The sequence below is a fragment of the Taudactylus pleione genome, unplaced genomic scaffold (genome assembly GCF_031769625.1).
Source record: "Taudactylus pleione unplaced genomic scaffold, aTauple2 ptg000660l, whole genome shotgun sequence".
NCBI lineage: Eukaryota > Metazoa > Chordata > Amphibia > Anura > Myobatrachidae > Taudactylus > Taudactylus pleione.
The window spans coordinates 937,984-965,028 of record NW_028285062.1 but is presented as its reverse complement, the minus strand read 5'-3'; the positions used below and the strand labels follow the sequence as shown (position 1 = coordinate 965,028).

At 49.3% G+C, this 27,045-nt stretch overlaps 2 protein-coding genes across 5 annotated transcripts in view; one reads left to right on the top strand and one right to left on the bottom strand.

The window, feature by feature from the left end:
- Positions 1-27,045, top strand: part of DGLUCY (D-glutamate cyclase) — a 110,003-nt gene that overhangs the window by 53,347 nt on the left and 29,611 nt on the right. The gene's annotated exons all lie outside the window — the stretch shown is intronic.
- Positions 1,915-25,322, bottom strand: GPR68 (G protein-coupled receptor 68). The gene is made up of 2 exons (XM_088455542.1): positions 25,274-25,322; positions 1,915-3,113 (listed from the first exon to the last, which is right to left on the bottom strand). The coding sequence occupies exon 2, from the start codon at positions 3,022-3,024 to the stop codon at positions 1,915-1,917; it is 1,110 nt and encodes a 369-aa protein (XP_088311668.1). The 5' UTR covers positions 3,025-3,113; positions 25,274-25,322.

Here is a 27,045-nt window from a genome sequence, read left to right as displayed (position 1 = left end):
CGTTATTAGACGTGCATTTGACACTTGGCTCCCTGAGTCACTAAGGCCGCCCCCGTTATTAGACGTGCATTTCACACTTGGTTCCCCGAGTCACTAAGGCCGTCCCCGTTATTAGACGTGCATTTGACACTTGGCTCCCTGAGTCACTAAGGCCGTCCCCGTTATTAGACGTGCATTTCACACTTATCTTCCTGAGTCACTATGGCCGTCCCCCTTATTAGACGTGCATCTGACACTTGTGTCCCCGAGTCACTATGGCCGCCCCCGTTATTAGACGTGCATGTCACACTTGGTATCCTGAGTCACTAAGGCCGTCCCCGTTATTAGACGTGCATTTCACACTTGGTATCCTGAGTCACTATGGCCATCCCAGTTATTAGAAGTGCATTTCACACTTGGCTCCCTGAGTCACTATGGCCGTCCCCGTTATTAGACGTGCATTTCACACTTATCTTCCTGAGTCACTATGGCCGTCCCCCTTATTAGACGTGCATCTGACACTTGTGTCCCCGAGTCACTATGGCCGCCCCCGTTATTAGACGTGCATGTCACACTTGGTATCCTGAGTCACTAAGGCCGTCCCCGTTATTAGACGTGCATTTCACACTTGGTATCCTGAGTCACTATGGCCATCCCAGTTATTAGAAGTGCATTTCACACTTGGCTCCCTGAGTCACTATGGCCGTCCCCGTTATTAGACGTGCATTTCACACTTGGCTCCCTGAGTCACTATGGCCGTCCCCGTTATTAGACGTGCATTTCACACTTGGCTCCCTGAGTCACTATGGCCGTCCCCGTTATTAGACGTGCATTTCACACTTCGCAAACAACAGGGAGCCATCTACAACTAGAGAATTTGAAGTGTGCAGCTAAGAAAGACAGGGACATGACATGTCAGAGCAGAGGTCCTATTACCTGTATTATAGCAGGGGTGGGGAACCTTTTTTCTGCCGAGGGCCATTTTGATATGTATGTAACATTATTGCGGGCCGGTGCAGGCCATTCCCCCTCCGTGACACGTCACACTTGGGTGGGGCCACAATCGCTGGTGATTACAGCAATGCCCGGAGCAACCTGAGGATACTTCGGAGAGCTGTAAGGGCAGCGGTGTGACCATCTTAGGACGTTCCAGGCAGCACTGCTGCATAGATTCCGGCAGCAGGGTGACATTCTAGAGGCTAGCAGAAAAAAAGCTAAAAGGGCCAGACCAAATTATTCCCAGGCCTTATACGGCCCCCGGGCCTGAGGTTCCCCATCCCTGTATTACAGTATGGACTATAATACATGATAAGGGGACCAATTTTGAAGATGGTCCCCACCTGCTGAGGGCCAAAGTTTTGCTACTATTGTGAACTTGTAATGGACCCTATACTTACTGCAATTCTGTAACTCCTGTTGTGGAAATACGGAGCGCAGTGGTGTCAATTCAATTAGCTGCTACATAGTCGCAGCTGCGAGCAAGTGCTGCTATACTCCACGCTTACAGTACCGTCGAACTTGTGGATTTTTGTTCGCAGCCCCATAAGGCTGAGTGCAAAAATCCACGAGAACGGGTAAAGATTTGGGCCACAAGAGGGGTGAGTTCCGCTGCCGGCGTTTCTACCCCATTTCAGTGGTAGCGCCAGCCCCTCACTCCTAATTCAATTTACCCCAGTAAATGTCTGAATAAATAATATACATTAGCAAACTGTAGCTATAGAGACATACAGCAGTGTGCCTGTTGAAAACTCTGAAACCAAGATATAATTATTGTTTCAAGTATCAGAAGATATTCTAGTACGTCGTAATGCCAAAAATAATTGGGCAACGTAATTTCTGAGCGGAATACAGCTATTATTTTTAAACAATTGATTTTTTTTTTATAACACTCTAATCCAGAAATAAAAAAAGAACATTGTACAGTAACATCTCTCCTTATCCGGCTCGTTCTACATCCTCATTTCCGTCGTTTTCTACCTTAGAAACCGTTTGTTTGTACAGAGCAGAAGTCTCGGTGTCCACCGGAGACGGCTTTATCCTGCCAGCCTCCATATTGGAGACATCCGTACAGTTTAATTCATAGGAGTCTTTCCTTCTAGCCTTCATGCAGCTTAAAAAGTTCAAGCAGGAGTCTTTAACCCTAACAAAATCTTTGTAGGTGTTCTCGCTGGCGAAGCAGTAGAGCGCCGGGTCTGCCACACAGTTGAAGCTGGTGAGGAGCAGCGAGAAGTGATAGGTATTGAATATTTTTGAAGCAAATGAACAGTTTTTCTCAAACAAACTGCGAATGACCACCAGTACGTGGTAGGGGCCAAAGCAGGTCAGAAATATAATGACTGTACTGAGGACCAGCTGCTTGATCTGGAGCTTCTTCCTTGTCTGAGTTCCCTGGCTCTTCCGAACAACTCTGAAAATACGGCAGTAAGAGAACAGCAGCAGGAAGATTGGGAAGAGAAACCCAGCAAAGAACCGGTAGTAGTTAATACTGTGTTCCCAAGTTTTGATAGGGTAATGTTCAAAACAGACAATATGGCTGTCAGGGTCTTTGCTGACCTCCCCGTGTTCAAAGAAGATGTAACTGGTCATCAATTCTTTCAACCAAATGACCATGCTGACCAGAAGAGCTGCCTTAATAGTCCTCAGCTTGTGGAACCTGAAAGGGTGTACCAGTGCCAGGTATCGGTCCATAGAGATGCAGCACAAGAACGCAATACTGATGTATATGTTCTCATATAGGAGGATGCCACAGATCTTACACATGGTCTCATTGTAGGTCCAGTTGTCATGTTGGAGGACATATTGAAGCCAGAAGGGCAGAGAGAAGATATACAGAAGGTCTGCCAGAGTTAGGTTGACCAAATATATTCCAAGCTCGTTCTTGGCCTTGATTTGTAGATAGCCATAGTACAAAGAGAAGCAGTTCGCTGGGAGGCCAATGACAAACACCGCTACATATACCACCGGGAACAGCGTCTGATGTATGGTGTGGTCAATGGTGCAAAAGGTGACATTGTTCTCCAGGTCTTCATCTGTTCTGTTATCCATGTCACAGGAGACAGGCAAGGAAATTGTTAGCCTTGGGTGTCATACCGCGCCACTTGATGATCTCTTATATGTCATCGTAGTTAAGATCTCTGTGAATAACAAATATTAGCTGGTATTAAAAAAAAAAATAATAAGATCAAAGCCGTAACCCATGTATTTGTGTTTTAGTATATAGCATTAAAAAAAAAAATCATCCCCTTGGTGTTGCTTTATCTCTCTCCCATGTTCCTTCACCAGTTTCCATTCCCAATCACCCATGTCACCCCACTTTGTGCCCTCCCCCCACTTCTCTCCTTTCACTTCTACTGTGCCCCCCCCCCCCCCCTCTCCCCATTGGGTCCTCCCACACCCCATCTACCCTTTGTGTTCCCCTTACCTGTGCCATGTCTTTTCACCTGCATCTCCTCCGCACCTCTCCCACATGCCTTCACCTTCCCTCTCTGCATCTCCTCCACACCTCTCCCAAGTCCCTTCACCTCCCCTCTCTGCATCTCCTCCGCACCTCTCCCATGTCCCTTCACCTCCCCTCTCTGCATCTCCTCCGCACCTCTCCCACATGCCTTCACCTTCCCTCTCTGCATCTCCTCCGCACCTCTCCCAAGTCCCTTCACCTCCCCTCTCTGCATCTCCTCCGCACCTCTCCCATGTCCCTTCACCTCCCCTCTCTGCACCTCCTCCGCACCTCTCCCATGTCCCTTCACCTCCCCTCTCTGCATCTCCTCCGCACCTCTCCCATGTCCCTTCACCTCCCCTCTCTGCATCTCCTCCGCACCTCTCCCGCGTCCCTTCACCTCCCCTCTCTGCATCTCCTCCGCACCTCTCCCATGTCCCTTCACCTCCCCTCTCTGCATCTCCTCCGCACCTCTCCCGCGTCCCTTCACCTCCCCTCTCTGCATCTCCTCCGCACCTCTCCCATTATCCCTTCACCTCCCCTCTCTGCATCTCCTCCGCACCTCTCCCATGTCCCTTCACCTCCCCTCTCTGCATCTCCTCCGCACCTCTCCCATTATCCCTTCACCTCCCCTCTCTGCATCTCCTCCGCACCTCTCCCATTATCCCTTCACCTCCCCTCTGTGCATCTCCTCCGCACCTCTCCCATTATCCCTTCACCTCCCCTCTGTGCATCTCCTCCGCACCTCTCCCGCATCCCTTCACCTCCCCCTCTGCATCTCCTCCGCACCTCTCCCGCGTCCCTTCACCTCCCCTCTCTGCATCTCCTCCGCACCTTTCCCGCGTCCCTTCACCTCCCCTCTCTGCATCTCCTCCGCACCTCTCCCATGTCCATCCACCGCCCCTCTCTGCATCTCCTCCGCACCTCTCCCATGTCCCTTCACCTCCCCTCTCTGCATCTCCTCCGCACCTCTCCCACGTCCCGTCACCTCCCCTCTCTGCATCTCCTCCGCACCTCTCCCGCGTCCCTTCACCTCCCTCTCTGCATCTCCTCCGCACCTCTCCCATTATCCCTTCACCTCCCCTCTCTGCATCTCCTCCGCACCTCTCCCATGTCCCTTCACCTCCCCTCTCTGCATCTCCTCCGCACCTCTCCCATTATCCCTTCACCTCCCCTCTGTGCATCTCCGCACCTCTCCCGCATCCCTTCACCTCCCCTCTCTGCATCTCCTCCGCACCTCTCCCATGTCCATCCACCGCCTCTCTCTGCATCTCCTCCGCACCTCTCCCATTATCCCTTCACCTCCCCTCTGTGCATCTCCGCACCTCTCCCGCGTCCCTTCACCTCCCCTCTCTGCATCTCCTCTGCACCTTTCCCGCGACCCTTCACCTCCCCTCTCTGCATCTCCTCCGCACCTCTCCCATGTCCCTTCACCTCCACTCTGTGCATCTCCGAACCTCTCCCGCATCCCTTCACCTCCCCTCTCTGCATCTCCTCCGCACCTTTCCCACGTCCCTTCACCTCCCCTCTCTGCATCTCCTCCGCACCTCTCCCATGTCCATCCACCGCCTCTCTCTGCATCTCCTCCGCACCTCTCCCGCGTCCCTTCACCTCCCCTCTCTGCATCTCCTCCGCACCTCTCCCATTATCCCTTCACCTCCCCTCTCTGCATCTCCTCCGCACCTCTCCCATGTCCCTTCACCTCGCCTCTCTGCATCTCCTCCGCACATCTCCCATGTCCATCCACCTCCCCTCTCTGCATCTCCTCCGCACCTCTCCCATGTCCCTTCACCTCCCCTCTGTGCATCTCCGCACCTCTCCCGCATCCCTTCACCTCCCCCTCTGCATCTCCTCCGCACCTCTCCCATGTCCATCCACTGCCTCTCTGCATCTCCTCCGCACCTCTCCCATGTCCATCCACCGCCTCTCTCTGCATCTCCTCCGCACCTCTCCCATGTCCCTTCACCTCCCCTCTGTGCATCTCCGCACCTCTCCCGCGTCCCTTCACCTCCCCTCTCTGCATCTCCTCCGCACCTTTCCCGCGTCCCTTCACCTCCCCTCTCTGCATCTCCTCCGCACCTCTCCCTTCACCTCCCCTCTGTGCATCTCCGCACCTCTCCCGCATCCCTTCACCTCCCCCTCTGCATCTCCTCCGTACCTCTCCCGCGTCCCTTCACCTCCCCTCTCTGCATCTCCTCCGCACCTCTCCCATGTCCATCCACCGCCTCTCGCTGCATCTCCTCCGCACCTCTCCCATGTCCCTTCACCTCCCCTCTCTGCATCTCCTCCGCACCTCTCCCATGTCCCTTCACCTCGCCTCTCTGCATCTCCTCCGCACCTCTCCCATGTCCATCCACCGCCCCTCTCTGCATCTCCTCCGCACCTCTCCCATGTCCCTTCACCTCGCCTCTCTGCATCTCCTCCGCACCTTTCCCGCGTCCCTTCACCTCCCCTCTCTGCATCTCCTCCACACCTCTCCCTTCACCTCCCCTCTGTGCATCTCCGCACCTCTCCCGCATCCCTTCACCTCCCCCTCTGCGTCTCCTCCGCACCTCTCCCGCGTCCCTTCACCTCCCCTCTCTGCATCTCCTCCGCACCTTTCCCGCGTCCCTTCACCTCCCCTCTCTGCATCTCCTCCGCACCTCTCCCATGTCCATCCACCGCCTCTCTCTGCATCTCCTCCGCACCTCTCCCATGTCCCTTCACCTCGCCTCTCTGCATCTCCTCCGCACCTCTCCCATGTCCATCCACCGCCCCTCTCTGCATCTCCTCCGCACCTCTCCCATTGGACCCGGTTAGGTTCATTTTATAAAGTAAATACAATAAAAGTAAAGTTTTACTTTCTAAACTAAATTACATAATTTAGGCCTGATTGAGACCCGGTCGCTAAGCTGCGCTCGCTCGCTCTGAGTGATGGTCGCACAACTGCACATGCGTATAAGTCGCAGTGTGCGTGCGCAAACAAGCGTCTGCAATGTGAAATCGTCCGCTCGTAGTACACAGCCTGGCCGCTACTTTGAGTGCCGTTTGTGGGTGGTAACGGGAAGTTGCTTGTGAACGGGGGAGTGCCCGACCGTCAGAACGGAGTTTAGTGGGTGTGCATAATTAGCAAAGTAGCGTCATTGAACATGTGACTTGGATGAATTTTCCATGAACTGCTCGCACTGCTTGCGGGAGCCTAGGTCTACCTTAAGTGCTGCGAGCAGCTCCAATGGCTCCCGATGGTCCCGATTAATCCTACATTTCCCGGAGATGTTTGTTGCGAGTGGCAAGGGGGTGTGTTTAAACACTTGCGAGCGCAATAAGCCCTCGCCCGCTAAGACATAGAGGCGTCTTTACACCGCAAAGAGCGAGCGCATGTATGTTTTGCATAGGCGGCCCCTTTTTGAGAGCGAGCGGCCGCAAATAGCGTCCGGGTCTGAATCAGGCCCTTAGTGCCCCATTTTCAGGACAGCGTGTCTTTCTTTCTCTTGTGATTATTTCTCTATTGTTTTTTGGCAGCACCCCTGACAAGAAAATAGCCACTGTATGATATAATGATACAGGGCTATATGAACACTCCCTTACATCAATATATATGAAAATATAAATGTGTGCAGGTTTATATTCACATTTCTTCTATAATCCTATGGTTATTCAGACTGGCTGCGGGAACTGGGAGGACGGGGGTGAGACCTTTGTATGGGCCTGGCCTCATGAAGTGTGAGGCCAAGTTCCCTGTTGCAAACGTCCCTCTTCTCATCACGCTGGGGGCTGCTGTGTAGCCTCCAGCCTCTCCCTGAACAGTGCTATGCAGGGCAGCGGTGACCGAGTGCTCCCCCAACCTCCCCCCCACCTCCAGGACACTGCAGCTCACTGGTGGAACAAAAAGACACTGTCCGATAAGCAGGACTGTCCTGGTGAAATTGGAAGGTATGGGATCCCCAATGTGGCCCCTGAATTGTACAGGGAGGCAGAAGTTGCTGTGGCACTCACTGGGACATGGGGACCGTACCCCTGACATATAGGCTATCCTGACTGGCTGGTGGTGGTGTAAGGTCGGGGAAATGATGCCATACAGCAGGGATGGGGAACCTCAGGCCCGGGGGCCGTATAAGGCCCTCGGAATCATTTAGGCTGGCCCTCGTAGCTTTTTTTCTGCTAGCCTCATCTGGCTAGTGGGGTGCCTAGAATGGTACATTGCAGCCAGAATCTATGCAGCAGTGCTGCCTGGAGCGTCCTTAGGACACCTTAGACGGTCACACTGCTGCCCTTACAGCTCCCGGGCATTGCTGTAATCACCGGCGATTGTGGCCCTGCCTCATGTGATGTCACAAGGAGGGGGCATGGGCTGTACCGGGCCCACAAATAATGTTATATATATCAAAATGGACCTCGGCAGGAAAAAGATTCCCCACCCCTGCCATAGCTGATGGAAGTGTATATTCCCATGTGATGTGTGACTGTTGGCAGCGGGCTGGTACCATGCCACCCACATTGGTCCCATTGTACAAAGAATGAAATGATCAGGGATGACCTGTAATTTAGTGCATAGATTTCCATACAGCCAGAAATGTATCATCTTGATTCCTGTAACGCTCCCAAGCTGTAAATACAATTTACTGAGACATATCCGCCATGGGAGCCAGTCTCTGTCTAATCATTGCTATGGGATTGTGCTGAGGGTGGTGCAGTCAGACACACAAGAACCATCAGTCTCTTCCTACTGCCCACAACACTATCATACATATGTGTGGGGGCCTCGGGGTCAGCTCATACATAGGTGGGGGCCTCGGCTCATTCATTTGTGGGGGGCCCCGGGGTCGGCTCATACATATGTGGGGGGCCCCGGGGTCGGCTCATACATATGTGGGGGCCCCAGGGTTGGCCCATACATATGTGGGGCACTCGGGGTCGGCTCATGCATATGTGGGGGCCCCGGGGTCGGCTCATGCATATGTGGGGGGCCCCAGGGTCGGCTCATGCATATGTGGGGGGCCCCAGAGTCGGCTCATGCATATGTGGGGGGCCCCAGGGTCGGCTCATGCATATGTGGGGGGCCTCAGGGGTCAGCCCATACATATGTGGGGGGCCTCGGGGGTCAGCTCATACATATGTGTCAATTATACTTGGTGATCAGATTAGCTTGAAACCAGTCTATGTCAATAAAACCAAGTGCAATGTTCTGGCAAACAGCGGCCTTATGAATGTAAATACATATGCACTGGTACAATCGCCTCATCTTTGTTGAGTAGTAGATGTATACATTAATATAGGATATATATTTCTATTCTATATTTATACAATAAAACATAAAATAAGGCATTTCATCAAGATAAAACAGGTTCCAAAAATGACCCAGAAATACATAACAGTACTGGGGTAAATTTACTAAAGTGAGAGTTTTTAGAAGTGAGTTTAAGAAGTGATGTTGCCCATAGCCTCTAGCTATTATCTGCTAGATAAATGAGAAGTAGAATCTGATTGGTTGCTATGGGCAACATCTCCACTTCTAAAAAAAACTCTCACTTTAGTAAATTTACCCCCTAAACTCCACAGCATGAGTTGCATGATTTTGGCTTCTCAGCACTTCCCAAAATCAAATATAAATCTAATTGATCTTGCTGAATTATGCCTTAGTCCAGACTATAAAATAACACCATATTTTTCCAACTAGCATAACGTTAATTTTTAACAAACCTGACACCCGTGCTGCTTACTGAACCTGGGGGGTGCGGCCCGACACCCGTGCTGCTTACTGAACCTGGGGGGAGCGGCCCGACACCCGTGCAGCTTACTGTACCTGGGGGGTGCGGCCCGACACCCGTGCAGCTTACTGTATCTGGGGGGGAGCGGCCCGACACCCGTGCAGCTTACTGTACCTGGGGGGAGCGGCCCGACACCCGTGCAGCTTACTGTACCTGGGGGGAGCGGAGCTAGTACCAGAGCCTTGGAAGGATCTGTATAAAACAAACATACAGTGCCAGTCCCAGTATACATAGCCAGTCCCTGAATCCCTGTATACACAGCCAGTCCCCTGCATACATAATCAGTTCCTGTATACAGAGCCAGTGCCTGAATCCCAGCATACACAGCCAGTTCCCGCAGCTTCCTCTAAACGTAGGCAGTCACATTGGGATATGTAATATATATACGTAGGCAGTCACACATTGGGATATGTAATATAAACGTAGGCAGTCACACATTGGGATGTGTAATATAAGTGTAGGCAGTCACACATTGGGATATGTAATATAAGCGTAGGCAGTCACACATTGGGATATGTAATATAAGCGTAGGCAGTCACACATTGGGATATGTAATATAAGCGTAGGCAGTCACACATTGGGATATGTAATATATACGTAGGCAGTCACACATTGGGATATGTGATATAAGCATAGGCAGTCACACATTGGGATGTGTAATATATATGTAGGCAGTTACACATTGGGATATGTGATAAAAGCGTAGGCAGTCACACATTGGGATATGTAATATATATGTAGGCAGTCACACATTGGGATATGTAATATAAACGTAGGCAGTCACACATTGGGATATGTAATATAAGCGTAGGCAGTCACACATTGGGATATGTGATATAAACGTAGGCAGTCACACATTGGGATATGTAATATAAGCGTAGGGAGTCACACATTGGGATATGTGATATAAAGGTAGGCAGTCACACATTGGGATGTGTAATATAAGCGTAGGCAGTCACGCATTGGGATGTGTAATATAAGCGTAGGCAGTCACACATTGGGATGTGTAATATAAGTGTAGGTAGTCACACATTGGGATGTGTAATATAAGCGTAGGTAGTCACACATTGGGATGTGTAATATAAGCGTAGGCAGTCACACATTGGGATATGTAATATAAGCGTAGGCAGTCACACATTGGGATATGTAATATAATAAACACTGCTAGGGGATGTACTAAATAAACACTAATAAGGCGTGTCTGATAATACAGCCCTATTATTACCAAGTAAGTGAGTCTGGAGCATCAGCCACTAACGTGATTGACATGCTGCCGCCATTTGGGGAAGGGGCAGTGACGGACAGCGTCTCAGAAATTGGGGGCGTGCAGAGTCCAATCCCTGAGTTACCGTGAGGGTTATGCAGATGTCTGATGGTCACGCAGGTGATCCAATGGCTGCATCTCTTGATGAAGCATCGGATCAGAGAAGTCGGCAGTGGGCGGCTTATTATGACAAATTCTGGATAAATGACTGCACATAGGGTAAGGCGCTAATGGGCAGGTTGTGCTGCGTCTATGAAGAAGGGTATCTGACTTTCTGATAGTAAATTAAACAATGATGGTATAGATGTGCTCAAAAACCACTTTTGTTCTGGTGTGCAAATGAAAATGATAAAAGAAACAAGGTATCTAAAGGTTTAAACTAATCTTTACTATTCAAAACTGAAAGTAAACATGCAAAGAAAAATGGCATACAACTATACATTACCAAAACGTAGCTCTGATCAATGTCAATGATGCAATTAAAAAATGCCCATACTAAGTAGCAAAGACAGCTAAAGCAGTAACGATGGTGGTGAACACCTGAATAAATTGTGTGTGGGGGGGGGGGAGTTAGAGCCTCCACAATGTTCACTAGAAAAAAAAAAACAGTAAGGGAAGAAAACATGGGATACTGAAATAACTTGTTGCAGAGTTTAGGTCTTATAGGGAGTAGCCCCGATAGGTTGGTGTAAAGTTGAGGGGGTACGGAGACCACAATACCGTACTCCTACCCCGAGAATCATATCCCGGGCAACATCATCTGTGCATACCATTACTTAACTAGCAATTATCAAAGTGCGGGATGCCGCATTATCACTACACTGAGCTATCCAGGACATAACCCCCCCAAGACTTTCTATTGTGGTCTCCATACCCCCTCAACTTTACACTGACCAATCAGATATATTCCCTATAAGACCTAAATTCTGCAACAAGTTATTTTAGTCTCCCATTTTCTCTTCCCTTACTTTTTTTGATCGCGATTAACAAATCGGGAAAATCCAACATGTTGGATTTCTGCGATCCCGCGATGCCGGATTGCAGCATCACGGGATCGTGGCAATCCATCGCTGATGGATGGGCCCCATTAGTATGGACATTTTTTTTTTGCATCATTGACATTGATCAGAGCTACGTTTTGTTAATGTATACCATTTTTCTTTGAATGTTCATTTTCAGTTTTGAATAGTAAAGATTAGTTTAACCCTTTAGATACCTTGTTTCTTATTACTTACGACGCCTCCGGCAGCTTTTGCGTATTGTAGCACAGCTGCTGGGTACAAAGACGCTACAGCGACCGTCTCAGAATCGGGGGCATAGTCCCATAGTGAGGGGAACAGCAGCATTTTGTATCTCCTGTAGTTTAGAGATAAATGACCTAGCACATTAATATTATTATTATTATATTATTATTATTATATGCTGCCGGTGATTCTGAATCTGCCAGATACCTCGTAATCATTTCATTAGCTTTAATATTTAGCTGACAATATGTCACTATTCTCTGCTATCTTGTCCATGAGGTAATAACGTTATAGAATACACAGTAATGGAAGTAACAATAAGTACAGCAGCTGTTGTCATAGCCAGGTGTAGCCCTATTGTGTGCGGGCTGAGGGACATCATCAGTCAGTAAATCTTTAATGAAAGAACCTGCAGGATTATCTATAGGGACATTACAATCACCCGATAAGATGATTCTATCACAATCAAACACAAAGTTTAGCCCTGAATGCAGAGAAGTTACTTCCTCCCCTTGATGGATGATGATATATAAGTAGCAGCACTGAGACATCAAGTGATAACTCAGATCCCCTGATTGATGTGGTTATAGTAAGATGATCTGATTACAGTGTTGCAGCACCAGCTTATAGCATGGGGAAACGTACTGTATGATTGGGGGGTGATGTTACTATTAAGCACATGGTCCCTGCGGTACCTAGCCAAGGGATGTACTTTACATCCCGGCTGTATGATTGCTGCCGCTCAGAATGCCCGCGCCAGAATCCCGGCACCAGTCACAATCCTGGTGCTGCCATCCCGTCTGTACGTAGTGGGGTTAGGGGAAGGATAGGCTGCAGGGGGGTTCGTTTTAGGCAGCGGGGAGGGAGGGTTGGGGCTAGGGGGAGGGTCAGGATACTTACAGTATCCTAACCCTGTTGGGATGCCGGCATCGGGATTCTGACCGCCGGGCATCCCGTACCCATTCCCTAGCTAAGCCTCAGCACGCATCATAGTATCCAACTTGTAATTGCAAAGTCTCATTGGTCGATAACCTGACATTAAGTGAAGCAAACTTGAATAAAATCTTTGTCCTTCAAAACTTTGTTTCCCAGAAGAGGTACACAAATAATGTATTTTGTTGCCCATAGCAACCAATCAGATTCTACTGAGCTGAGGGGCTCACAGTGCCCCCCCTCCCCAGCTTGGCGGTGCTGTAACTAAGTTTCTTTTTCCTAAAGGGGGTGTGTCCACACCTCCTAGTTAGACCACGCCCCCTTCACCCAGCCCGGCTCTTATCCGCCCTGCCTGTAGTGTCTACATGGCCATATTAAAGGGTTATAAAAACAACAACGTATTTTCACTATTAGCTGAACTGAATCGATCTGGTCACTTTCCTGCAAGATCCATCTGGAAATATATTTGCTTGGAAATAGCTGCAACTGTCTTAATATTTTGCTACAAACTAAATGTATTCTTTTGTAAGGTTACATTACACTGGCCTCTGGGCCTGATTCAGAGCCGATCGTAAGCGGCCGCTCGTTCGTTACGAGCGATGTTTGCACAACTGCGCATGCGTACGGATCGTAATACGCATGCGCGAACCAGTCAGTGCGGCCGAAAATCGTTTGTTCGCTAAATAGCGAGTGCCTGCTATTTTGAGTGACAGGAGGAGGCGTATGTGGGTGATAACAGGGGAAGGTGCTTGAAAACGGGGAGTGGAGATCCGAACGCAGGCGTGCTTAAAGGTCAAAACGATTTGTTTTATGGGTCTGCATATTTAATACAGCAGCGTCATTGACCACGTCACTGGGTTATTTTTTAGTCAGATCTGCTCGCAAGATTGCGGTAGGAAAAAACTACCACAAGAATAGCGAGCAGTTCATACGCTGGTCGATGTACTCGATTAATCTAATAAATAGCGGACATGACGTAGGATGCGAGCGGCCAGGGGGCGTAGTTTTCAAAAAAACGACCGCATGTTTGGTTCACTCGTTCAGACCTAGAGGCGTGAACAGACCGCAAAGAGCAAACGGTTCATTTGAATAGCCACCCCTATTTTCTGAACGAGCGAGCGCAAATAGCGTCCGGCTCTGAATGAGGTCCTCTATCTACTGATCTGCAGAACTCTGCTCTGTTTCAGCTATCAGATGACGGATACATGTAGCAAAGCCAATCCAGGAACCAAAAATGTCTGGGTTTATAATCATTAAATCTGGGGAATAACGGGAATCAAAATACACTGTGGATTGGGCCAGGGTCAGTGGGATAATAACAACCTTCTTGGTTCTGGTCGCCTTATCCGGCCCTGTCAGACTCTCCCAGATGCCTGTAGAATAAATGGAATCCCATGATGCATTGCTCTCAGTCACTGATTGCTCTCCAGAGCTTAATACATCTGCCCTTATCTTTTACTTTGAGGACTGAAGAATCAGCTGTATCAGCAGAACCACTTACTAGTAAATGTATTTGCAGGAATGTACTTAGATGTATCCCTATCCTCCACTGGTACTGCACAGGAATCACCTTGTATTCCACGGGAAACTCTTTTGGCAAACCCAAGCAGTTTCCCAAGCTAGATATGATGTGATTGGCTGGCAGTGTCCTACAGACTCCACCCTCTTGAGCTCCATTCATGTCAGTTTATTTCACTATCCCATTAATTTCTGGAGGCGGGAGATCAGCGTGATTGCCACTACCGGGCCACTCCGTCATGCCTGGGTAATTAGTACCAGCTCCCCCCTCTTGGCGCCCCTGTTTAGATGTAGTGCACAGCATTCACGCCCATGACACGCCCAGGGGACTCCCATGACACGCCCAAGGCACTCCCATGACATGCCCAGGGGACTCCCAAGACACGCCCAAGGCACTCCCATGGCACTGCCTCTTTTTGCATCCACTTCGAACCACCTCCCAGTCTCCACCCTAAATCGCCCAGCGGTCACAAGTGCTGTTATACGTAACTGCATACGCCATCGCACACCTAGGTTCATGCAGTAAGGGTTTCTTAGACTTTTCCCGCAGGTGCACAGAATCGCTGAACTGCTAAACATCGGCTTTATATAAGTGGCGACATGATTTGAACGCACTGGAATATAGTGAATAGTACCCAAAAAAGTGCTGTGTGACGCAAACTGTATTGACGCAACTACACACACACTGGGAATGGACGCACGGCATAGGATGTGTATTAGTCCGCTATAGGGGCTTACTTAGTAATTATTGGGGTTTAGATTAATTATAGTTTCTTATCAACCCTATTCGTAGCAATGAATAATTAAGCTTTGCTGAAATATAACAATATACACCCACAGGGAGAGGGACTACGAAAATAGCCCGTCCCTGCAATGTGTGACTGAAAATGTCGGGGAGGGTCTTTCAGTGATTGTGCAGAGTGTAACTCATAGGATACAGCAACTAATGCAATCTGAAGATGGCATCAGCTGGCAGGGCCAGGCGTGCTATCTGACAGTATAGCAGCCCCCATAGAAGTGTTCATTTGCAGTTGTAAATGGAGGGACCGTGGTAGATATTTATGGGGTATCCGGGGGAAGCGTAATAGGTGCAGGGATCCCCTGAATGAGTGCTTTCAGGGAATATCCCGCAAATATAGTTTCATAATTATGCCCCTTAGTCTTTTACACTAGTGACCAGCAGAATGTGTCTGTAATATGTTAAAATGTATTATTTATAATGGACAGGGCTGGTGCTTATTCTCTAGGTCTCAGTCAGAGACCCCTCCCCCCACCCCCAATTCCTTGGGAGTCCCTGCCCCATAGCCCCTTATCCTTTTGGGGTGTCACAGCATGGTGCGGGGCATAGGGAGGAGTCACATGAATTAAACGCCTCCCTGATGATACATAGATTACAGTACAAGGCATTAACAAAAGCAACAATAGACTGTAGTTCAGATACACACAAATGACGTCAGTGCGGGTTTTGCACAGTTCTGCTACATGTTTTGGGGCTTTATAAATAGAACAATGACAAAAATAATTGTCAGTAAATGGGTTTATGAGTGTGGTTTGTTCTTACATGAAGGTGTACCCACATACCTCCCAACATGACCCTCTCCAGGAGGGACACAATGATCTGGTCCTGGACTTCCCTGGTAAGAGGTTGGGGCTGCAGCGCAGTTCAAAATTCAAATAGGGGAGTCACACCAACTGTCATTTCACACACTGCCCAACATCACTGGCTGGGACTCACTGGCAGTTGGTGTGACTCCCCTATTTGAATTTTGGACTGTGCTGCAGCCCCACCTCTGGAGCCTCCACCAATCATAAATTACCAGGGAAGTCCAGGACCAGAGCATTGTGTCCCTCCTGGAGAGGGTCATGTTGGGAGGTATGCACCCATTGCCTACATAGTGGTGTCATACTTGGGCCATCCAGCTGCAATGGAACTGCACATCCCAGCATGCCCTGCCACAGTTTTAGTAAGAGCAAAACTGTGGCAGTGCATGCTGGGATGTGTAGCTCCACAGCAGCTGGATGGCCCGAGTTTGGCAACAGTGGCCTACACAGTGGAGACCGCCATTTTGTTTGCTGAACTAATCAGTGCAGCCTTTCTGTTCTTTAGCAACCAGGAACATCCCTAAGTGATGTCTATTGGATCTACCACAATATGGCTGCCGGGCTGTTCTTATACCACAATATGGCTGCCGGGCTGTCTGTATACAACAATCTGGCTGCCGGGCTGTCTGTATACAACAATATGGCTGCCGGGCTGTCTGTATACAACAATATGGCTGCCGGGCTGTCTGTATACAACAATATGGCTGCCGGGCTGTCTGTATACAACAGATGCACTGATGACTCTGGTAACTGGATCAGTAAATTACCAGACTCTGTCTCATTAAGTATGAACACGATATGAACACTGACCGTAAAATCATCCAGTCACAATACACTGTCTGCCAGGAAATCGATACCGACTCTCAGGCCCCAAGGACCATTTTCCTATGAAAGCCGTTTCCGCACATGAAGACATCTGGTTGTGTCTCATATACACTGAGTCAGACACTAGAGGGATGAATGTACTCACTGCTCATTATTTCCAATCATTCAGAAAACCACTCTAGAAGAGGAAGAGATAGTCCGGGAGTCAAAGAGTTAAATGATTCTTCCTGCAGAGAGGATTTAGGAGAGGGTAGCTTATAAAGCTACAAATCAGGACTTTATAAAGCAGACGGGTCTACGTGTGAGCTCGCAGGACCCACTCGGCACAGTCCCCACACTTGCAGGACCCACTCGGCACAGTCCCCACACTTGCAGGACCCACTCGGCACAGTCCCCACACTTGCAGGACCCACTCGGCACAGTCCCCACACTTACAGGACCCATTCGGCACAGTCCCCACACTTGCAGGACTCACTCGGCACAGTCCCCACACTTGCAGGACCCACTCGGTACATGCACAGAATGGGTCATGCGTTTGCGCAGTCACCGCCATCGGATATGTACACACGCCATTGAATTGGCCCCATGTCTTTTACTGACTGTACGAAACTAATTATACATAAGACTAGTAATTAGTAAGTGATACTGTCCTTACAAATAATGAGAGGCTTATCATGACTGGTTTGTCTAATCTTACGCTGGTGTCTTATTAATGAATATTAACGAATCACTCCCAAGCAACCGTTACATTACTTCATTGACAAAAATGTGTCATCTCCCAGGGAAAAACAAACAAACAGTATTTTGCCAGGATTCGGAGGGCCTATATTTTCAGAAGGGCCTGGGACTGCTCTTGGGTATGGTAAAATTCCCTCTTTAGGTTACAACTTTCAAGTTTCCTTCTTGTTCATTTACTAAACACCTTAGGAGTACAAAAAATGTCATGTGGCCACGCATTATGGGGGAGTGGTCATACCGCATGGGGGCGTGTCTTCCTGCAACGCTTACTGATAGCTTCGCTTTCTAACTCCATCTTCTGCTCCTAACCCACATCTTTATACCGTCAGGCAGCGTTGGCCATGCGATACAGCACAATGCCTTTTAAGAGTAAGTGAGCAGTTAAGAATAATGTGAAATGTTCTGCATTTTGTTTTTGGACCACGCCGATAGAGCAGAGCCCACATTCTGTATAACAGGTTGGTCATAGTAGCAATATAAATTGCATGTAAAAGCAATCCGATGATCAGAATGAATGACATGGTATCTGTTGCGACACAGGGTGTCCAATATAATCCACAGGTATGAGAACACACTGACATAGACAATAATTGGTGACAGTTCTGTTCCCTCATGTCCCGGGAGCTCTGCTAATCTCACAAGTTAGGATTATCTCGGCATTAGTAATATTTACAGTACACGATAGAGCTAAAGGCACTGTCTCTGTATTGATGAGGAGCTTAGTGGTTAATGATTGTGGCTTTACGCAGAAGGCCTCTCTGGAAGAGTCAGCTAATCTACCATACGCCCCCTGAGTGTCTGCTAATGACTGATTCTTCTAGCCCACTAATGTATGCACAGTCAGTACACCCAGCACATCGGCCATATACAGCGGGGACATGGCCAGATAATTTAGCCACACTTAACCAGGAGAGCAGCATGACAGGAGCTTATGAACACATAAAATTATTTAGGTAGTGTCGCTGTTAGGAGGGTTATCACCACGTACAGTCAGCCACAGGAGAGGGTTATCGCCACGTACAGTCAGCCGCAGGAGAGGGTTATCGCCACGTTACAGTCAGCCGCAGGAGAGGGTTATCGCCACGTACAGCCAGCCGCAGGAGAGGGTTAGCGCCACGTACAGCCAGCCACAGGAGAGGGTTATCGCCACGTACAGTCAGCCGCAGGAGAGGGTTATCGCCACGAACAGTCAGCCGCAGGAGAGGGTTATCGCCACGTACAGTCAGCCGCAGAAGAGGGTTATCGCCACGTACAGCCAGCCGCAGGAGAGGGTTATCGCCACGTACAGCCAGCCGCAGGAGAGGGTTATCGCCACGTACAGCCAGCCGCAGGAGATGGTTATCGCCACGTACAGCCAGCCGCAGGAGAGGGTTATCGCCACGTACAGCCAGCCGCAGGAGAGGGTTATCGCCAAGTACAGTCAGGTACAGGAGAGGGTTATCGCCACATACAGCCAGCCGCAGGAGAGGGTTATCGCCACGTACAGCCAGCCGCAGGAGAGGGTTATCGCCACGTACAGCCAGCCGCAGGAGAGGGCTATCGCCACGTACAGCCAGCCGCAGGAGAGGGTTATCGCCACGAAGAATGCTCTGCCCAGACATAAGCTAGTTGTAGCTGAATTGATCCCCTGTAAGGAGGAATACTGTACAGTGTAGACTGTAACAGAAATGTAACAATAGACAGTTGGATAAAAATAGTAAAACTATTGCTCTGCTAAAACCGCACAGATAAAAAAAGGGTTCTCTGTCAGCCGTCAGCACAGCAGGCAGGCAGCACTGCAGACACTAGAGGCTGTCACTACTGTGTATACAATCAGGCAGGCAGGACTGCAGACACTAGAGGGCTGTCACTACTGTGTATACAATCAGGCAGGCAGGACTGCAGACACTAGAGGCTGTCACTACTGTGTATACAATCAGGCAGGCAGCGCAACAGACACTAGAGGCTGTCACTACTGTGTATACAATCAGGCAGGCAGCGCAGCAGACACTAGAGGCTGTCACTACTGTGTATACAATCAGGCAGGCAGCACTGCAGACACTAGAGGCTGTCACTACTGTGTATACAATCAGGCAGGCAGCACTGCAGACACTAGAGGCTGTCACTACTGTGTATACAATCAGGCAGACAGTAGAGGCTGTCACTACTGTGTATACAATCAGGAAGGCAGCGCAGCAGACACTAGATGGCTGTCACTACTATGTATACAATCAGACAGGCAGGACTGCAGACACTAGAGGGCTGTCACTACTGTGTATACAATCAGGCAGGCAGCACTGCAGACACTAGAGGCTGTCACTACTGTGTATACAATCAGGCAGACAGTAGAGGCTGTCACTACTGTGTATACAATTAGGCAGGCAGCGCAACAGACACTAGATGGCTGTCACTACTATGTATATAATCAGACAGGCAGGACTGCAGACGGCTATCACTACTGTGTATATGATCAGGCAGGCAACGCTGCAGACACTAGAGGGCTGTCACTACTGTGTATTCAATCAGGCAGGCAGCGCTGCAGACACTAGAGGCTGTCAATAGTGTGTTTACAATCAGGCAGGCAGCGCTTCAGACACTAGAGGGCTGTCACTACTCTGTATACAATCAGGCAGGCAGCACTGCAGACACTAGAGGGCTGTCACTACTGTGTATAGTATCAGACAGGCAGCGCTTCAGACACGAGGGTTACCACTAATGTGTATACAATCAGGCAAGCAATGCTTCAGACACTAGAGGCTGTCACTAATGTGTATACAATCAGGCAGGCAGCACTGCAGACACTAGAGGGCTGTCACTACTGTGTATACAATCAGGCAGGTAGGACTGCAGACACTAGAGGCTGTCACTACTGTGTATACAATCAGGCAGGCAGCACTGCAGACACTAGAGGGCTGTCACTACTGTGTATACAATCAGGCAGGCAGGACTGCAGACACTAGAGGGCTGTCACTACTGTGTATACAATTAGGCAGGCAGCACTGCAGACACTAGAGGCTGTCACTACTGTGTATACAATCAGGCAGGCAGCGCTGCAGACACTAGAAGCTGTCACTACTGTGTATACAATCAGGCAGGCAGCGCAGCAGACACTAGAGGGCTGTCACTACTGTGTATACAATTAGGCAGGCAACACTGCAGACACTAGAAGGATGTCACTACTATGTATACAATCAGACAGGCAGGACTGCAGACGGCTATCACTACTGTGTGTATGATCAGGCAGGCAGCGCTGCAGACACTAGAGGGCTGTCACTACTGTGTATGCAATCAGGCAGGCAATGCTACAGACACAAGGGCTATCACTACTGTGTATACCATCAGGTAGGCAGGGCTGCAGACACTAGAGGCTGTCACGACTGTGTATACAATCAGGCAGGTAGCGCAGCAGACACTAGATGGCTGTCACTACTGTGTATACAATCAGGCAGGCAGTGCTGCAGACACTAGAGGGCTGTCACTACTGTGTATACAATCAGACAGGTAGGCCTGCAGACGGCTATCACTACTGTGTATACGATCAGGCACGCAGTGCTGCAGACACTAGACGGCTGTCACTACTGTGTATACAATAAGGGCTGCAGATGGCTATCACTACTGTGAATACGATCAGGCAGGCAGCACTGCAGATACTAGAAGGCTATCACTACTATGTATACAATCAGGCAGGCAGCACTGCAGATACTAGAGGGCTATCACTACTGTGTATACAATCAGGCAGGCAGCACTGCAGATACTAGAAGGCTATCACTACTGTGTATACAATCAGGCAGGCAGCACAGCAGACACTAGAGGGCTGTCACTACTGTGTATACAATCAGGCAGGCAGCACAGCAGACACTAGAGGGCTGTCACTACTGTGTATACAATCAGGCAGGCAGCGCAGCAGACACTAGAGGCTGTCACTACTGTGTATACAATCAGGCAGGCAATGCTACAGACACTAGAGGCCGTCACTACTGTGTATACAATTAGGCAGGCAGCACTGCAGACACTAGAGGCTGTCGCTACTGTGTATACAATCAGTCGGGCAGCGCTGCAGACACTAGAAGCTGTCACTACTGTGTATACAATCAGGCAGGCAGCGCAGCAGACACTAGAGGCTGTCACTACTGTGTATACAATCAGTCGGGCAGCGCTGCAGACACTAGAAGCTGTCACTACTGTGTATACAATCAGGCAGGCAACACTGCAGACACTAGAAGGATGTCACTACTATGTATACAATCAGACAGGCAGGACTGCATACGGCTATCACTACTGTGTATATGATCAGGCAGGCAGTGCTGCAGACACTAGAGGCTGTCACGACTGTGTATTCAATCAGGCAGGCAGCACTGCAGACACTAAAGGGCTGGCACTACTGTGTTTACAATCAGGCAGGCAGCGCTTCAGACACTAGATGGCTGTCACTACTGTGTATACAATCAGGCAGGCAGCGCTTCAGACACTTGAGGCTATCACTACTGTGTATACAATCAGGCAGGCAGCGCTGCAGACACTAGAGGCTGTCACTACTGTGTATACAATCAGGCAGGCAGCACTGCAGACACTAGAGGGCTGTCACTACTGTTTATACAATCAGGCAGGCAGGACTGCAGACACTAGAGGGCTGTCACTACTGTGTATACAATTAGGCAGGCAACACTGCAGACACTAGAAGGATGTCACTACTATGTATACAATCAGACAGGCAGGACTGCAGACGGCTATCACTACTGTGTGTATGATCAGGCAGGCAGCGCTGCAGACACTAGAGGGCTGTCACTACTGTGTATGCAATCAGGCAGGCAATGCTACAGACACGAGGGCTATCACTACAGTGTATACCATCAGGTAGGCAGGGCTGCAGACACTAGAGGCTGTCACGACTGTGTATACAATCAGGCAGGTAGCGCAGCAGACACTAGATGGCTGTCACTACTGTGTATACAATCAGGCAGGCAGTGCTGCAGACACTAGAGGCTGTCACTACTATGTATACAATCAGGCAGGCAATGCTGCAGACACTAGAGGGCTGTCACTACTGTGTATACAATCAGGCAGGCAGGACTGCAGACACTAGAGGGCTGTCACTACTGTGTATACAATTAGGCAGGCAGCACTGCAGACACTAGAGGCTGTCACTACTGTGTATACAATTAGGCAGGCAGCGCTGCAGACACTAGAAGCTGTCACTACTGTGTATACAGGCAAGCAGCGCAGCAGACACTAGAGGGCTGTCACTACTGTGTATACAATTAGGCAGGCAACACTGCAGACACTAGAAGGATGTCACTACTATGTATACAATCAGACAGGCAGGACTGCAGACGGCTATCACTACTGTGTATATGATCAGGCAGGCAACGCTGCAGACACTAGAGGGCTGTCACTACTGTGTATTCAATCAGGCAGGCAGCGCTGCAGACACTAAAGGGCTGGCACTACTGTGTTTACAATCAGGCAGGCAGCGCTGCAGACACTAGAGGGCTGTCACTACTCTGTATACAATCAGGCAGGCAGCACTGCAGACACTAGAGGGCTGTCACTACTGTGTATAGTATCAGACAGGCAGCGCTTCAGACACGAGGGTTACCACTAATGTGTATACAATCAGGCAAGCAATGCTTCAGACACTAGAGGCTGTCACTACTATGTATACAATCAGGCAGGCAATGCTGCAGACACTATAGGGCTGTCACTACTGTGTATACAATCAGGCAGGCAGGACTGCAGACACTAGAGGGCTGTCACTACTGTGTATACAATCAGGCAGGCAGGACTGCAGACACTAGAGGGCTGTCACTACTGTGTATACAATTAGGCAGGCAGCACTGCAGACACTAGAGGCTGTCACTACTGTGTATACAATCAGGCAGGCAGGACTGCAGACACTAGAGGGCTGTTACTACTGTGTATACAATTAGGCAGGCAACACTGCAGACACTAGAAGGATGTCACTACTATGTATACAATCAGACGGGTAGGACTGCAGACGGCTATCACTACTGTGTGTATGATCAGGCAGGCAGTGCTGCAGACACTAGAGGGCTGTCACTACTGTGTATACCATCAGGTAGGCAGGGCTGCAGACACTAGAGGCTGTCACTACTGTGTATACAATCAGGCAGGCAGTGCAGCAGACACTAGAGACTGTCACTACTGTGTATACAATAAGGGCTGCAGATGGCTATCACTACTGTGAATACGATCAGGCAGGCAGCACTGCAGATACTAGAAGGCTATCACTACTGTGTATACAATCAGGCAGGCAGCACTGCAGACACTAGAGGGCTGTCACTACTGTGTATACAATCAGGCAGGCAGCGCTGCAGACATTAGAGGCTGTCACTACTATGTATACAATCAGGCAGGCAATGCTGCAGACACTAGAGGGCTGTCACTACTGTGTATACAATCAGGCAGGCAGGACTGCAGACACTAGAGGGCTGTCACTACTGTGTATACAATCAGGCAGGCAGGACTGCAGACACTAGAGGGCTGTCACTACTGTGTATACAATTAGGCAGGCAGCACTGCAGACACTAGAAGGATGTCACTACTATGTATACAATCAGACGGGTAGGACTGCAGACGGCTATCACTACTGTGTGTATGATCAGGCAGGCAGTGCTGCAGACACTAGAGGGCTGTCACTACTGTGTATACCATCAGGTAGGCAGGGCTGCAGACACTAGAGGCTGTCACTACTGTGTATACAATCAGGCAGGCAGTGCAGCAGACACTAGAGACTGTCACTACTGTGTATACAATAAGGGCTGCAGATGGCTATCACTACTGTGAATACGATCAGGCAGGCAGCACTGCAGATACTAGAAGGCTATCACTACTGTGTATACAATCAGGCAGGCAGCACTGCAGACACTAGAGGGCTGTCACTACTGTGTATACAATCAGGCAGGCAGCGCTGCAGACATTAGAGGCTGTCACTACTGTGTATACAATCAGGCAGGCAGCGCTGCAGACACTAGAGGCTGTCACTACTGTGTATACAATCAGGCAGGCAGCGCTGCAGACACTAGAGGGCTATCACTACTGTGTATACAATCAGACAGGCAGCGCTGCAGACACTAGAGGGCTATCACTACTGTGTATACAATCAGGCAGGCAGCACTGCAGACACTAGAGGGCTGTCACTACTGTGTATAATAATATTTTAAAACCTATAAAAGAGAAAAGCCACGAAACATCTAAAATCTATTTAATATCTATTTTAGAATGTTTTATTGAACAGTAAAGGAGCATATCCACTTAGCGATTGAACGATAACAACATCGTTATCGTTCAGTCGCTAATTAATTGTTTGCAAATCGGCCATGTACATGTCAAAAGCGACCAGTGATGCGCGTGCCCGCTGGTCGTTTTAGACATCTGTCATCACCTGAACATGCTGGTCAATCTGATGATGTCGTCAGGTTGCCCATGTTCGGGGATGATGGATGTGCCTACACTGAATAACTGAACGCTCAGTGTAGGCACATCACAGACTGTGAAACGACAGCACGATTACAATGTGGTAGTCTTGCACTCATTTCTATGTCTATTAGTGGATACGCACCTTTAGAGGCCGCTGTATGTGAGGAAAAGTGTGAGTGCAGGCAGGAATTGTGGGTACTGTATCGTGATTAATCTGTTGTAATATCTAACATAGGATACATCGTATTCTTTTCTGTTTATAATTTCTTCTTCTTTTGTTCATGTAACTAACCCTACTGTTGACCAAAAGGCTAACACTGTGACCTTAATTCATTTTATTGTATTATTTATTTATTGGGGTGCCGGGGGTTTAAATTAAGCAGCCATGATTTTGCCAGATAAAAAAATAAAGTAGGAAATGTATAATTACAGTATATCACTGAATGTGTCAATCTGTACAAGTCTCTATAAACCCAGTATATTGCTCTTGCTTGCCCTGATCCACAGAATGCTAGTATATATTTCGGGCAGATAAGATGCAGGTGATGGGGTGTGATTAATGGGTTCTCACCTCAAGGTTCCTGGCTTTGTAGAATGTCCCTTGAGAATCAGCGAAACTTGTCACCTCTATCCATAGAGCTTTTCCTCCTAGCGTACAGTATCACCTCCTGTCCTCCTGCTGTACAGTATCACCTTCTGTCCTCCTAGCATACAGTATCACCTTCTGTCCTCCTGCTGTACAGTATCACCTTCTGTCCTCCTAGCGTACAGTATCACCTTCTGTCCTCCTAGCGTACAGTATCACCTCCTGTGCTTCTGCAGTACAGTATCTCCTCCTGTGCTCCTGCTGTACAGTATCACCTCCTGACCTTCTGTGCTTCTGCCGTACAGTATCACCTCCTGTCCTCCTGCTGTACAGTATCACCTCCTGTCCTCCTGCTGTACAGTATCACCTCCTGTCCTCCTGCTGTACAGTATCACCTCCTGTCCTCCTGCTGTACAGTATCACCTCCTGTCCTCCTGCTGTACAGTATCAGCTCCTGTCCTCCTGCTGTACAGTATCAGCTCCTGTCCTCCTGCTGTACAGTATCACCTCCTGCCGTACAGTATCACCTCCTGTCCTCCTGCTGTACGGTATCACCTCCTGTCCCCCTGCTGTACAGTATCACCTCCTGTGCTCCTAGCGTACAGTATCACCTCCTGTGCTCCTAGCGTACAGTATCACCTCCTGTGCTCCTGACGTACAGTATCTCCTCCTGTGCTCCTGCCGTACAATATCGCCTCCTGTGCTCCTGCCGTACAGTATCGCCTCCTGTGCTCCTGCCGTACAGTATCGCCTCCTGTGCTCCTGCCGTACAGTATCGCCTCCTGTGCTCCTGCCGTACAGTATCGCCTCCTGTGCTCCTGCCGTACAGTATCACCTCCTGTGCTCCTGCTGTACAGTATGTCCTCCTAGCGTACAGTATCACCTCCTTTCCTCACAGATATGCACCGTGAGCTTGTAGTCTCCTTCATCCCCACTGCGTCCGCCTCTGCTCTCCTCCCGGCCCCTCCCTGGGCTCCTGTGTGGGATATAGAAACAGGGCTGTATACATCTCCCACAAGGCTGCCTGAGGTATCTGCATGGAGCAAAGCCCTGGCCACAAAACCTATTAGGAAACAGAAAAAGAGATGAGTCAAATATATAAAACAGAGGAACAAAAGACAAGAAGGTCGTGTCCTCAGTATCTGAGCATTAAACAAGCTTTCATTTGTGTTTTGTACTTGGATAATTATTTGCTGTATTCTCAGACTGGGACAGGGGGCTGATTCAGACCCAGTCGCTATGAGCGTACGCTCGCTCGATGCGTATGCAAATATTTGAAAGTGACGCGGCGAGGAGCGATCACTTGCCAAGGCATAAGCACGCCCATCTTACCTGTACGAGCGTTCGCTTTGTTTATGCAGACTCCCCTTAGCGAATGCAGAGACGCCCACTGCCCCGTGTCATCTCCTGGAAGTTTATGCAAACATTGGTACATCGATCACTATCGGATGTGAACGCAGTGCTTGTGGTAGCTTTGTTCTTCCGCAAGCATTGCGAGGAAAACAGAGTATAAAATAGCCGGTGAAGTGTACTATGACGCTGCCTGTTAATTATGCACGCCTCTAAACGGCGTCGAAACACTCAGGCACGCCTGCATCCGCATCTCCAACCCCCCCGTTTTTACTGGACTGCCCCTGTCACCTCCCACACATGGCCTCTCCTGTCACTCACTCTGCTGGGCTGGCTGCGATGTGCGAGCGAGGGATCTGCGAACGCACTGTGTAGTTTGCACACGCGCACTGCGATGCATGCGCAAA